At 36.6% G+C, this 14324-nt stretch overlaps 1 protein-coding gene across 15 annotated transcripts in view; it reads left to right on the top strand.

Moving 5' to 3' along the window:
• PPFIA2 (PPFI scaffold protein A2) overlaps positions 1–14324 on the top strand; it is a 479884-nt gene that overhangs the window by 431513 nt on the left and 34047 nt on the right. For all 15 annotated transcript variants that reach the window (XM_086712721.1, XM_086712726.1, XM_086712720.1 and 12 more), the window contains one exon: positions 12258–12339. In XM_086712721.1, coding sequence (XP_086568847.1) covers positions 12258–12339 — 82 coding nt within the window. The remainder of the gene's footprint in view (positions 1–12257; positions 12340–14324) is intronic.

A 14324-nucleotide genomic window follows, 5' to 3' on the forward strand; every position in this document is an offset into this window, starting at 1 on the left:
TTTATAAACATCTGTCCAAGTAAATGTTTCTGTCAAGACTCAGTTGGCACAAACAACATTTATTTTGCCAGTTCAAACAGAGGAGAAGGAATTATTGTAGCAAGGGGAAAAGAGTCATGGGATTCTTTTATCCTTCTCATGTTCTGATTACTGGCAAATGCCATATTATAAAAATTATTATTCTTATGGCATTTGTTAGAATATTACAGTTATGGGCCTGAATGTATAATTTTCTTCTTGCCCCATATGAAGGTAAGGAGATTGAAAATCAGAACCTGCTGGTAATTTTGACCAAATCATGTATAAAAACTAGAACCCCGATATTCTGACACTCACACCAGTGCTCTCTTAAGTTGCTGCCTCTCCAGGGGTCTCTTGTACTTTTTCTTGAGCTCGAACAGTAGACATGTAAGGCTGTATGAGAATCTGAGCACCATTTTGTAAATGCTGCTTCTATTTGTAAAACAACCCAGGAGTGGCCTGAGGTAAAGAATGTTCTTTAATAAAATGCCTGATTTCTTCCTGGAGTATACTAGAGGCTGGGAAAAATGTGGTCATGCATGTTTCAGAGTGGCTCATTTTCAAGAGACAGACTTACTAGTCAACAATTAGACCTGCCCTCAACCTGATCATGCTTTTGGACGCAGTGAGTATGTGTGCCACGGTGAAATAAAAAAAAGACACCATGTCTTTCTCATATCTGAGCTTTTGCACATCTGAAATGATGCTCTTGTTTTATTCCATGGCTTTCTTTGGACTAAAATGTATCCATTAACATTTGTGTGCTTTTCTTTTCCATCCATCCTTCTCCATCTCATGAAAAGCACATCTGGGTAAGTTGAATGACAATGGCTGCTGAACATGTTTATTTTCAGCACCATCCTTTTTGTCTTTTATCTTTAGTATTTCTCTTTTCAGTTTTAACACAAGCTGCACTGCCTCTGACCTAAAATGAAAACTGCAAAGTGTATTCATTTCCACACTGTAAAAGGAATCATTGGTTCAGAGAAATGTTCACACTCAAATTAATTATGTTGGCCTTGCAGGCACTTCTGTTTATTCAGTTCTATTAGACACACGTCAAAAGATATTCCAGACGTCATTTCCTTCCTTCTCAAGTCATGCTTTAGGAGTTAGTGTGGCACTCGGTGAGGCTTAAGTAATAGTTGGAGGCCACATTGTTATTTTGGACTGTGCTGCATGGCTGGGTTGGCCTGTGTGCTCATTAGTGCTTAGTGGCTCTCCACCCACATTCTCTTCCAGAGACAAACTTCTTTGTTAATTATTAGAACTGCACTTAAATGAAGAGGATAAATGTTGGATCTTCCCCAGTAGGACTTTTACACTTAGATTCCAAAGTAATCCTTGGTTTTGGTTTATTCCTTTGGTTTTGTGTGTGCTTCCCATTATTTCCTGTACTACAGGTTAATTTTCAAAGATTTAAAAATCTAAACATCTCAGATTACAGTATAAAATTTTAAATCCTTCTCTTTGAACTAAAATGAAAACATGTTAATTATCTATTCCTAAGACAAATGGGGCTTCAAAGTAAAACAAATTATGCATAACGTTTATAAAATATTTACATTGGTTTCAACTTTTACATTGGTAACATGGTGAGCTTTTAAAAACACTTCTGTTTGGGAAAGGTATTGCTTTTAAATTGAAAACCAAATATATATATATATATATATATATATATATATATATATATATATAACATATTTATATTTGTAGTATTGCTTAGTTCATTAGTATGGTTTATATTTGTTATATTTTTCTACTCTAATTTTAAGTTCTAGTTAGTACTACTAATTATTTAGTAATGCAGAATTTACTTCAGTTAGGATAATTTATGATATTAAGGAAAGCCTAGTAAGTGTTCTTAAAAATGCAAGGCAAGCCGTGGTTAGGGTACTATTCAACTATGATAGCCAAATTTGTAAGCTCTTTTTAAATATAATGAATATTCTAGATATTAGATTTAAAATATTGTTTTCATGTTATCATGTAATATCAGTGGTCTGTCTTCTCATGGTTTTTAAGTTTCATAAGGAAAATAATCCCATTGAATATTGAAAATATTCAATCCCATGAATGAATAATCCCATTCATTTTCCCTTCACCTTTTGAATTAAATATTGAAAAATAATAAATGCATGATGCATTGTCGTTTATGTACTTTAAGAAACTGATGGAATTGTCTTCATTCTAAAATTGAGATTCTTGCCGTCTTGTACACGCTCCTGGAATTTAACATTTTAGGACTTTAAAATCATTTCCCCGGTAGAATTGCCAAAAGAAAGTTTAGGAGGTTAAAGTGTCAGGAGAAGATAGTACAAACTTAGTGAAGATAGGAGATTGGAGGTGGAAAGATCATTCCCTGAATTAGGAATGAGAAGGTAAGAATGTAAGCCCCAGCTTTCCCATTTGTTTTGCGTACCCTTGAGTGACTGACATGTTCTCTGTACTTACTGACACTACTATCAACTTCCTGAACCTCACAAGAGGATGAGAAAATATCTATAACCTCAAGAACCATGAAAACTATAAACTTCAAACTCTGAGTTAAAGAGGGCGAAAATTAGATGAGGCACTGAGGTAATCTAGTCTAAATGGTATCCAAATAACCTGAAAATTACCACTGTTCCTCCAATAAGTCCCCAATTTACTATCAGGAGGTGACTAGGGAGAACAGACCACAGAATCTTTCAAAAATGAAATTGTTTAATGGAAAGTAATACAAATCCCTTTAGTTTTCAGTAACAGCATGAGTAATTGTATTGCTTCATCACATTTCTGTGTGTGCATGTGTGTGTGTGTGTGTGTGTGTGTTTATACCTTTTTAATGGCTTTGAAACTGATTAAATTCAAAATAAAGTGAGGAAAGAAATTATGTAAATCCCAACTCAAATTCACAAATAAATTACATTTTGTTTCTGAGACTGTGCCCTCCATTTCAGAGCAGCTTGAAGAAAAAAGGTTTCAGTATGAATAAACTTTGGTTTTAATGTCGTCAAACTATTTCATTTCCAAACAACCTAGCATGTGTTCTTGGAATCCAAATAAAATAGTACTTAGAAGTGTAATGGATTTTATATGCACTTCATGTGAAAATGTGCCATTATAGGATATACAAACACACATACACTTGCACACACACACAAAATCACAGTATGCTATGCTTTTTAAAATCAAGTCAACCTTGTTAATGTTGAATTCGAAACTCTTAATTTTATGGAGCTAAATATGTATATTTAGGCAATCAATGTTCTGAAGCAGCTGATTGGGATTTGTGACATTTCTGTTTAGAAAAATTATGTTAATTAAGATATACATTTTCAGCTTGCACATGTTAGAAAAAATGTGGGTGGCACCACATTTTGTTCATACTTGCTGACCAGAATTTCAAATAGTTTCTCAAATATGTAATGTTGATTTTCATAGCATTGATCAACAAGTCTATATTTCTGAATGATAGACGTATAGCTCATCGTCTGTTGGGAATTTGAGATCATATCCTACTTACCCTCCTGACTACTGAATTTTAATGGAACAATTAATAACGGTGTGAAATGAAGTATAAGTAAATTTACTGCTACGTTATGTGAGAGAGATTTATTCTCTGGACTATACTGTTAAGAAGTAGATTCAACTGTCAAATTATTTTGACTTATGTTTTATTCTTGGTTCTTATCAAGCCACGTATTTATTTCTTCTGGTTATATCAATAACTAATTACTTGTCATGTGCCACAGTAAATTAATAAGCCCTTAAGATATATTTTTCAATCAGAGAATTCCTTTATATTGCAATTATACAAAATCAATTGAACTGACACAAAGTGCAAGCAATCCAGTTGGTCCATCCCAGTGAGAAAATCAAGACCAATCTTGGTTCCTCTGGCAGAGATGCAGAACCTGATATTAGGGAGGAAGAAGAAAAGAAAAGGCAAAGCTCCTTATTTATCTGATAATGTTAAGAATTAAAGCGTGTGATAGTAAGCGGGTAAAGATTATACATATTACCCAGGAGGTCAAATAAATATGTGCCACTTCTGAATATAAATGAACCACAAGAAAAGAAAGAAAAGGGGGAGAATACCATTTTATTTAATACCAACAAGGAAGTTGCTTTTTTTTTTTTTAAACGTTTATTTATTTTTGGGACAGAGAGAGACAGAGCATGAACGGGGGAGGGGCAGAGAGAGAGCGAGACACAGAATCGGAAACAGGCTCCAGGCTCTGAGCCATCAGCCCAGAGCCCGACGCGGGGCTCGAACTCAGGGACCGCGAGATCGTGACCTGGTTGAAGTCGGACGCTTAACCGACTGCGCCACCCAGGCGCCCCGGAAGTTGCTTTTAATATAATCAAATTATTGCAATCAATTTATCCTCCTTTTTCAGTTACAAAAAGTTCAAGAGGTTAATTAGCTAAAGGATAGAATGGGGGTTAAGAAAGTTAACTCTGTGGCCAAGGTCTTGGGGCTCAAATTCTGGCTCTACCACTGCTGACTCTATGCTCCAAGTGGTTTGTGTTCTTCAGTGTCCTCATCTGCAAATGAGTATCAATATGTATCTTATTGTTGTGAAGCTTAAAGAAATTATCCATACAAAGCTCTTAGGATAGCGTTTCACACAGAATTTGTGGCAATGCGTGTTAGCTGTTGTTATCCGGGATCTAAACCCTAATTTGTCTACATCCAGAACCTTTGCTCTTTCAAACCATGATATCATATCTCAGAAGAATAGAAAGTGGTTTAAATGAAACAAGAAGTCACATTAGAAAAATCTCTATTACAGTACGTACTATATTGAATTGTAGTAAAATCTAAAAAATTACATTTAAATATATTTTTAAATTTTAAATGAGAGGTGTAATAAGTGCAATCAGTGGACTATGCACAAGTCATAATATTTGTGTAGAAGAGAAAATTAATTCTGCCTGGGAGAGGTCTTGGAATCTTAACAGGAAGGATAAAGCATGAGCTATGCCTGAAGGACAAGTATGAATTTGCCACGATTATGATGCAAAGAAGGATGTTTCAATCAGAAGAAAAAGGGAGATAAAAGTCACAGAGGGTCAAGTAGAATGTGGTATGGGGGAATGGCAAGTGTTTCAGTACTGATTGAGCAGAAGAGTCTGGAGAGAGCTGGGGCTAGATTACTAAGGGTCTTTTTCATCATGCTAAGATATTTGACCGTTATTTTTAGGACAACGGGGAGGTTTTTAAGTAGGCAAGTCTTAACAAAAATTTGCGTTTAGGAAGTTCTCACTGGGAGTTGGAAAAAGCATGGGCGGAGGGGTACCAGAGACAGAGAGACTCTGGGAGTCCTTTGCCATGATCCGCGAATGATGAGGATTTGAACAGAAGCTTTGGTAGTAGTCAATTTGCAAAATATCTTATTTAATGTTAGAGAGTGCATGTTTTTCTCTTTCTGAGCAGCCAGTATAGGTAACTGCTAAACAAAATGCTTATTCCTTTTTAAGATGCGATGCATAGTTTGATGTTAACAAAAACAAAATACTTACAATTCATCCTATGATCAAAGATCCCAGGTGGTTGTCAACATTGAGAGTTTTGTGGATTACAGTATAACAGTCATTCGAAAGATTTTCTTGGCTAGAGCAGATGATGAAAAGCATGATGCAGTGGAAGGACAAGCTCTCATCTCTAGGACTTTAGAGTTGGGGGTGGGATATGAGGCGCACACATGTGGTGCTAATCACCAATCTGTATGAGTGATACTGACACAGTAGAAGTTTCCAGACTTTGAAGGATAAAGAGTCTTTATGGAATGGGATTATCACAAAATGAAAGCTAGGGTCATAATTTAGGCAAACAGAAAGATTTTGATAGTTGAAGAAGGGAAAGAACTTACCAGCCCTGGAAAATGGTGCTTGCAATGAGAAATTAGAATGCACAAATTATATGCAAAAGTAGTTTTTCAGTTCTGGTTAGAAGTGAATGAAGATGATTAGAAAGGTAAGTCAAGACTAAACCTATTTTAGTATTCGTAATGCAGGTTGAGGGTTATACTTTAGGCATTTAAGAAGCTGTTGGCAGGTTTTCAGAGGACAATACTATGACGAAAGTAACACCTCACATTTATTAGCTGCTTCCTTTGTGTGAGGCACTGTTGTAATCACATTACCATATGTTTTCTCTCATTTAACTTGCATTGCAACCTCCTGAGGTAGGGACTAGTATGGTCAGCTTTATTTTACAGATGAGGAAACTGAGGTACAAAGAGGTAAAGTGACTTGTCTGTGGATGCACAGCTAAGAAGAGGAGGCACCAAGAATCAGGCCCAAACCATCAGACTTTAGAGGCTGCTTCCTTACCTCTTTTGCTCTCATGGCAGATTTTCTTCTTATGCCAGTGTATTAAGAGGGTTAGAGGACTAGACATAGGGGCCAATTAAAGGGGTGAAAAAAAAGGAGTATGGTGGTGACGAAAATAGAAAGTAAAGAAGATGAAATAGAAAATATGAAGGGGGAAATTGGCAGGCATTAAATGGAAAGTGACTGAAATGGCCATCCCGAGTGACAGAGGAAAGGGTACTGTATAGTATTCAGACAGTCATATCACAAATTGGCAATCCCAAAATAGCATTGGAGGCTAAGTGGTCTGAGAATAAAGTCTATTTTCACTGACAGTGATGAACCATTCATGTTGGGAAGAATATGAGAAAGGAGACTTTACTGGCCTTATGGTCTGTGACTTTTTTGAGTAATTAATGAATTTTATTTTTCAGAGTTTAACACTTGATTGAATTTTTTTGATTTGTAAGTTGGTTCCCCTACTGTGAGGGCATGAATACAGGGACTTTTCCTACTCCAGGATGAACCAAATTTGTTAGGTAGTCAGTCATCTCATTTTTACGATCTGCCGCGTACCAGGTTTTGTGTTCAGCAAAGAATAAGACCAACTGAATCTCTGAGTCAATAAAATGTTAAAGGTACTCTAGGTAAGAATGCTTGGTATACTAGGGGGCTTATAAAAAGATGTAGTGGATATTGCCTCAGGGGCGAGAAAAGATGGCTTCAGGGAAGTATTTTAGTATGTCTTAAAAATCAAGACAAAGTGACTGGGGAGACCAGGCATGGAGACATGAGGACATTGTTTAGTGTGATAGAAACATGGCTTACAAATGCAAGCATACTGTACCAATTAGGTTAAAACTGTAATAGTTGAGCAGAGACATAAAACCAAAAAAAAAAGCAGAAGCCAGACATTTCCATTTGGTTTGAGTCACTTAAGCAAAGTCAAACTTGCTTAAATTAGTGTGGATTAGGAGTAAGAAACTACAAGCCTGGCAACTGCCTTTGATTCATGTACATTTTTTAGACACTCTCGATTTTTATTCAGAAATCCTTGGGTCTAGTTATTACTAGGGTGCCCAACCTTGTTCCTATCTCAGACGAGGCATAGCATGCACAGGCTTCCCTGTGCACAGTTATATCTGAGCATGCAAATGACTCATGCACCTGGTGGGCCTTCCTAAGGTGTCACTTTCCAGTCACAGTAACTCATTGACACCTATTTCAAGAGAGTCTAATGGCATTCTTAATTAGAGATGAAAATGTGTTTCTTGAAAATAGTCAACAGTTCAAAAATTTTTCTTACTCAAAATGACATTCCTTTACACTTAGTACTTTTCTTTTTTGGGTTTTCACACAGGTGATGACAACCCTATGTCAGATAGAATTTCTAAAAGGAAGTGCTACTGGTATTCTCTAAAATCTAGTCTAAATCTTAAAACAAAAATGCATATCCATAACTATAGTGATATATAAGTGATCCTTTGGGAAAGGATGATTAAATATTAGATTGTCTGGAGAAAAAAAGAAAGAAAAACAAAAATATTTCTTCAGGTCTAGATAGAAAAACAGCAGTTTCCAGACTCACACTTATACTAGGGAAAGTTGATCCTAGCCTTGCTCTGGAAGAACTGTCTTCTGACCTTTGAAAAGGTTGAATCTCAGGTACAGAATAAATACATACCTTTTCACACATAGGGTGTTTGAACAGAGAACACCAGCATATTCAAAATGCCTATTTGTGGCAAATCAGTTTTTTATTTTATATTTCCTAAACAATTCAGATCACTGTTTCTCTGTCAAAATATCTGGTGGAAAGAAGCATGCCCCCATACAATTAATGCTACCTTTAATAATCTGTTAGGAAATCTTCATGTGTTAAACTCAGTGATTTCCAATTATTATAGCATTGCCCATATTATTTTATTTTTTTAACATTGCTTCTTTCTCATGGAATACACCCAGATATGTGTCTCCTATAAATATGTCTCTTATAAATATGGTGAGAGTTGTTTTTTTTTTTTTAATTGAGAAGAATTAAATGTAATATTGCTCTGAGAATTTCAATGCCTTTCTTACACAGTTGATACTGCCCTCAGATAAAGGGAAAGCACATCTGGAGTCAAAGTCATGTGACATGCAGTCCTGCTGCAAAACCCAGCCATCTACCCCCAACCCGGCAGTTCCTCCCCAGTTTCAAGTGTGTCAGTTCAAAGGCTGGGGATTCAGCAGGGTCCCCTGCCAGCTGGGGACCAAAGAATAGCATCCACTGGACTAGAATTATTTTTCATATTATCTTAGCATACTCTTACTAAAGTTATTATGTTACAAGAGTTTGTGATTAAACAAAGCAAAAACAAAACTTTTTCAAGAACAAGATCACGCAAAGATTTCACAAACAACTGTGCAGTTAAATTTCTATTCAGATGAAGAATAGAACTATCTGAGCACATTGGATTGCCTCTTAACCAGACTCCTGTCAGGGATTCCAGGCCAGATCAGATTCTTGGCATCAACTGGAATGGATGTTATTCTGACAAACTGGCTCAAGAGGAAGCAAAATTGAAGGACTTTTTTTTACTCTTTGAAACATAAACATTTGAATGGCATTGTAAGCCAAAATATAAAAGGATATTTGGACTATACATACATACATATATATATATATATATATATATATATATATATATATATATATATGCCTCCATACAATTATGGGGGCATATATAGAGAGAGAGACTCAATTTACTGAAAAAAAGAAGTACCTAAATGTGAACGCTGGCAAACATGTTCAACATTCACAGATATTTATTGAGCACCTTGTCAGTGCCTGACTTTGCTCTAGATTCTTCTAATTATCTCTAAACAGAATATGTGAAAACATCAGTCCTCCTTGAGCTTATACTTGAGTGGGATGTAATAGACGGAGGTGTAAATGATACTCTGTGTTAGAAGATAAGTACTGTGGAGAAAAATAAATCAAGGAACAGGGATAAAGAATGTCTAGTGAGGGTTGAAGGAGGTAGGGAAGAAGACATTCAGAGAAGGTGACATTTGAGTAAAGATTAAAAGTAGGAGAGGGAGTGAGCCATGTGGAGATGGAGGCATATGCATTCTATACAGAGACAATAGTGAGTACAAAGGTCTTGAGGCAGAAAGAAGCCTGAGCTATTTCCAGGATCAGTGAGGAGGCCAGTGTTGCTGTGTGAGGTAGCAACTGAATCAGAGAGGGTAGAGGCGGATCCTAACTGCTGCTTTGGCTTTTATTCTGAGTGAGACAAGGAGTGATTGAAGGTTATGAGCAGAGAAGTTACATTATCTGACTTAAGTTTTAACAAGTTCACTCTCGCTTGTGTGGTAGAATATTTTTAGAGAACTAGTGAGAAGTCTCACAATTAAAATGTTCTAACTTTTAAAAATGTCTTTTGTACAGCTCATATAATTCACTTGTTAAATGTTATGTACTTCCTAGGTGTTGAGTGCATATTTACTTGCCTTTTTACTAAATGTGGCCAAAAAAAAAAAAACCCAGCTGTAAATGTATATTTGTTTCTTCTCCTTTAATGCCACTCAGCTGTTACATAACTGGAAGTGTTTCTTCCCTATTGGGTATAACATTACAACTCTTAATAATAATCCTCAGCTCTGTGGAGGCCTAATCTCAATTGTCTTGCACATAGTCCAGGCTCAACCTTACTGCATATCCTGCTTAGAACGCCTTCCCACACGCCCTTCAAAGCCAGCTCAGTTACCAAATGCCTTCACCAATCGTTTCCATTGCTGTTAACCCATTTTCAAAATCCTCACGCCCAGAATGTGCATCACTGAGTTTTAGCATCTATTTGTGTATTGTATTGTGTTTTTGGACAGTTCGTGTGTTTGCTTTTTCTATCTAACTAGGGACCTTGTGAAAAACTGAGCCCATGTCTTCCACATTGAGCACAGATCTAAGGTCACAACAGATGCTCAATGAGTACCTGATGGTTGGTTGTTTGACCCTTCAACCCATTTCTGTCAATACCAGTAACAGTGAGAGTAGGCTATTCAAGTCAGGTTTTCATTGAAGGAATGTCATTGGGAAGTGCAAGACAATGGGAAGGCAGGTGAGGAAGCCCCTCTAATTTTCACTTCGGATTCAGGGGTGCTGAGATCACTTTTCCCTGTCCTCGGTGCTGAAAAAGTTACTTGCAGAATTCACCTATGCTTTCCTTGCTATTCAGATAAAACAGCAGTTGATTTATGTGTCTCTTCAGCAGCTATAACTTCAGTTTTTGTTTTGCCTTTTTGTTTCTTTGTCACACTGAACTTTTGTTGGTAGCATCCACTGCAAATATGGAAAGTTCTCGCTGAAAAGCATTTTTGGTTATGTACAGTTGATCATTGAACACCATAGGCTTGAACTGCTGGGGCCTACTTATCCGCACATTTTCTTTTTTTAATTTTTTTTTAACGTTTATTTATTTTTGAGACAGAGAGAGACAGAGCATGAACAGGGGAGGGGCAGAGAGAGAGGGAGACACAGAATCTGAAACGGGCTCCAGGCTCTGAGCTGTCAGCACAGAGCCTGACGCGGGGCTCGAACTCACGGATCGCGAGATCGTGACCTGAGCCGAAGTTGGCCTCTTAACCGACTGAGCCATCCAGGCGCCCCTGTTATTTTCTTAATAGTTTTTCTCTATATTTATTGTAAAAATACAGAATGAAACATGTATAACATACAAAATATGTGTTAACTGACTGTTTATGTTGTCAGTAAGGCTTCCAGTCAAGGCTATTAGTAAAGTTTGGAGGGAGTCAAGAGCTAAATGCAGGTTTTTAACTATGCAGGGAGTTGGCGCTTCTAGCTGCCATGTTGTTCAAAGGTCAACTGTATCTTAACAAATTATAAAAATCAGTTGATTGATTGATAGTAGGAAATAATCAAATGTTTCATTTTGGAGTTCATATATGATATTATTGATAGATTCCTAACCATGAAAGACACACATTCAAAAGAGTGAATATACACTACATTTTTATCATTTGTGTGTAAGATCAAAGTATACTAAGGAACAGAATATATTTTCCAATATAGCCCTGGTCAGGTATATATCAATTTGAGTTTCAGTAAAAACACATATTTGATATTTTAACAATAAATGACTCAAATTGGCTTTGTAAATGGATGTCAATTATAAGGCTCAGTTGTAGGGACAATGATTAATAATGCATTTGTCAAGGCTTTTTACATTTTGCTACCAGAAACAACCATTTGTTTTCATTGAAATGTTTCACTTTCATTAAAAACAGGAGTGATTATAAATGAAAATGAATGTACTATTGAATTTCACACCTTACATTGCTTTCTAGTAATAGAAGTTAATTTCTCTCTGAGTTTTCTTTAAATGAGAGGCAATTTCATAGTCTAGATTAAAAAAAAAAAAAACTCCTAATGCAGCTACCTTGACCTGGAGAGCATACTAAAATGAGGCACATCTCTTAAATGGGGATAAAATAACCAAATTTATCCACTGCCTCTATATTCAGACATTTTCTCTATCATTGAAATAGTAAGGGAAAGTAAGTAGGTTGAAAGAAGCCTCATTTAGATCCCATAATGTATGCTTGAAAATGCACATGTGCGCCGTTTTCTTGTTAAAGAGCTAAGATATTTGCTGATAATATAATTCAGCTTCTTAGTCCATTAACATTTAATGTTTCAATTTTGTGAATAAATGTTGGGAGAAATTATTTTTAGATGTCAATGTTTTACTCATAAAATCAATGGCTGATTTCCATGTATTTCTAAGAGGAAGAAAGAATTCTGTTATTCTATATTAACTCAGAAAAAGCTTGTGAAGGATTATTGGTTTTTTAAAAATATTGGCATTTAAATTAATCACTACCATCTTTTTCCATGTTACCTGACTAATGATCTTTGCTGTGTACTTCAGGCATGAACTTCTAGAAGAAGCTCGGAGGAAGGGATTACCTTTTGCTCAGTGGGATGGGCCCACTGTCGTTGCATGGCTGGAGGTAAGAGAATTAAACCAGAAAGCTCTTAAATCAATGACTTCAATTTGATAGTTTTTCTAGAAACAGGTGAAGATGGGTTCCTGAAGTCATAGCTTTCCACTAGCCTGGAGTAGCTTATAGAGGGAATATTTGCTTTATCCAGGGGGCTGTGAGCATTGTTGTGATGCATTCTTGTGATTGTGGCCGAAGGAAGCACCCAGTAGGATAAAAGGAAGTTGCTCTAAATTTCACTGTCTTCATCTTTAGAAGAAGGGAAGGCAGGTATTGAGCCACATTTCTCATGTTGCAAGAAAACATCTGCCCTAGTCTATCAGTCTAGAGTTCTTTCTCATCAGCAGGTTACAAACAAGACCCATCTCTATATTCAACATGTTATCCGTGATATCACTGTCACCTGTTTGCGCAGAGAGCCATTTCTTTGCCTGTAAAATGATTCCTGAACCTAATTCTCTAACACCCAGAGGCCAGCTAGGTTTAGACACTTGGAATTAAGCAAGAGAATACTTATCCCCTTGTTCTCTTCTGGGTCTAAATTGAATGTAATTCAGCATTTTCTATGTAACATGGGGGCCAGGAAAAATAAAAACAGTACCTGAGCACAGTGGAGGCCAGTAGAAGCAGACTGCAACAGTGAAAGAAACGCATTTGACTACAAAGGACCAGTTCATACCACTTACTAGTAGTGTTCACTTGCCTGTTCCATTCAGTCCTCTAATGTGGGCTGCCGGCAGCTACCAGGATATGCCAATGTCGGGGCAAAGAAGAAAATATGCTTTCCTTGCCTGGCAGAGACAATTCGAACCCATTGTTTTAACTGGTTAGGGATTATAAAATCACTCACTTTCATATCATATCCAGGGCTAACAAATAATCAGTGATGAAACGTTAAAACCCTTTTTTAGTTTAAAAAACAGCCTTTAATAGATAGATGTAATAATATGCTTTGTGTTTTTTTTCCTTGGACTGAGTAAAAGAGGCCTATGTCTTGCTTTATTTTATTCTCTCGCAGCAGTCAGGGAATTTTTAGCATATTAATGATCAGAACTGCTTCTTCCAAACATGCCTTTAAAATTACTATACTTTAAAAATCAATTATGAGTCAAAATGCTTAAGAAAACACACCTCGAAATTAATAGCAGCTCTTTGTTCAGTGTCACTCCAGTGAAATGAGCTGCAGTGACAGAGAGTTAGCTCCTATTTTGGCAAATGATGAACAAACCCTTAGATTAAAAAAAGAAAAAAAAAAGATTTACTGACATTAAGGGGCTAGGAAATGACAAGCAGTGAAGTTTTGTGCTAATTAAACCTATCCTGAGCACACAGAAATTGCTCATAATGTGCTTCCTAATGTGACTCAAATTGTAAAATGGAATAAACAAGATGAATGAGTGGGGTGATCCAGTGAATGAGAGCTCTTAACTCTCACCTCCTTTAGCACCTCCTCATGTGCACAGCCTGCTCAGAATGATGAGCAGAAGGAAGTCTGATGCTTCACACACCATTTATCACACCAAAACCTTTTTGAAAGTCTAATTAGAGTTGATACTGATAACAATGTATTGGCAAGCATTTGGGTAATATTACTCAGTATGGGAATAAAAATATCTTTAAAAAGAGGGAGTGAAAAATCGTTAGGGTCCAGCGAAGGTATGTTTAGATCTTTAATTATTTTTGAACAAGTTGAGTTGATGAACTAAGACATTAAGTCCCATCTTCCATCAGTGGTACCTAATGGTACTTAATGGTACCTGTCAAGGTAAGGCCAATTCCTTGTGTCTCACCTGCTGGAAGACAGTATGAACTATTCAGTCATGTGCCCTACTTAGATTCCCCTCTCTCCTGTCTTTTACCTCAGTCACAGCCCAGGCCACAATGACTCAAAGTTGGCTTTTGGTTTGTTTGTTTGTCTCCCCTATAGAAACAAGTAGCCTTCTAATATGACAGAATTTTTTAAATAGAAGGATGTCTAGGTTAGTCCCCTATTA

Source organism: Puma concolor, chromosome B4 (genome assembly GCF_028749965.1).
Source record: "Puma concolor isolate L17-30 chromosome B4, mPumCon1.1.hap2, whole genome shotgun sequence".
Taxonomy (NCBI): domain Eukaryota; kingdom Metazoa; phylum Chordata; class Mammalia; order Carnivora; family Felidae; genus Puma; species Puma concolor.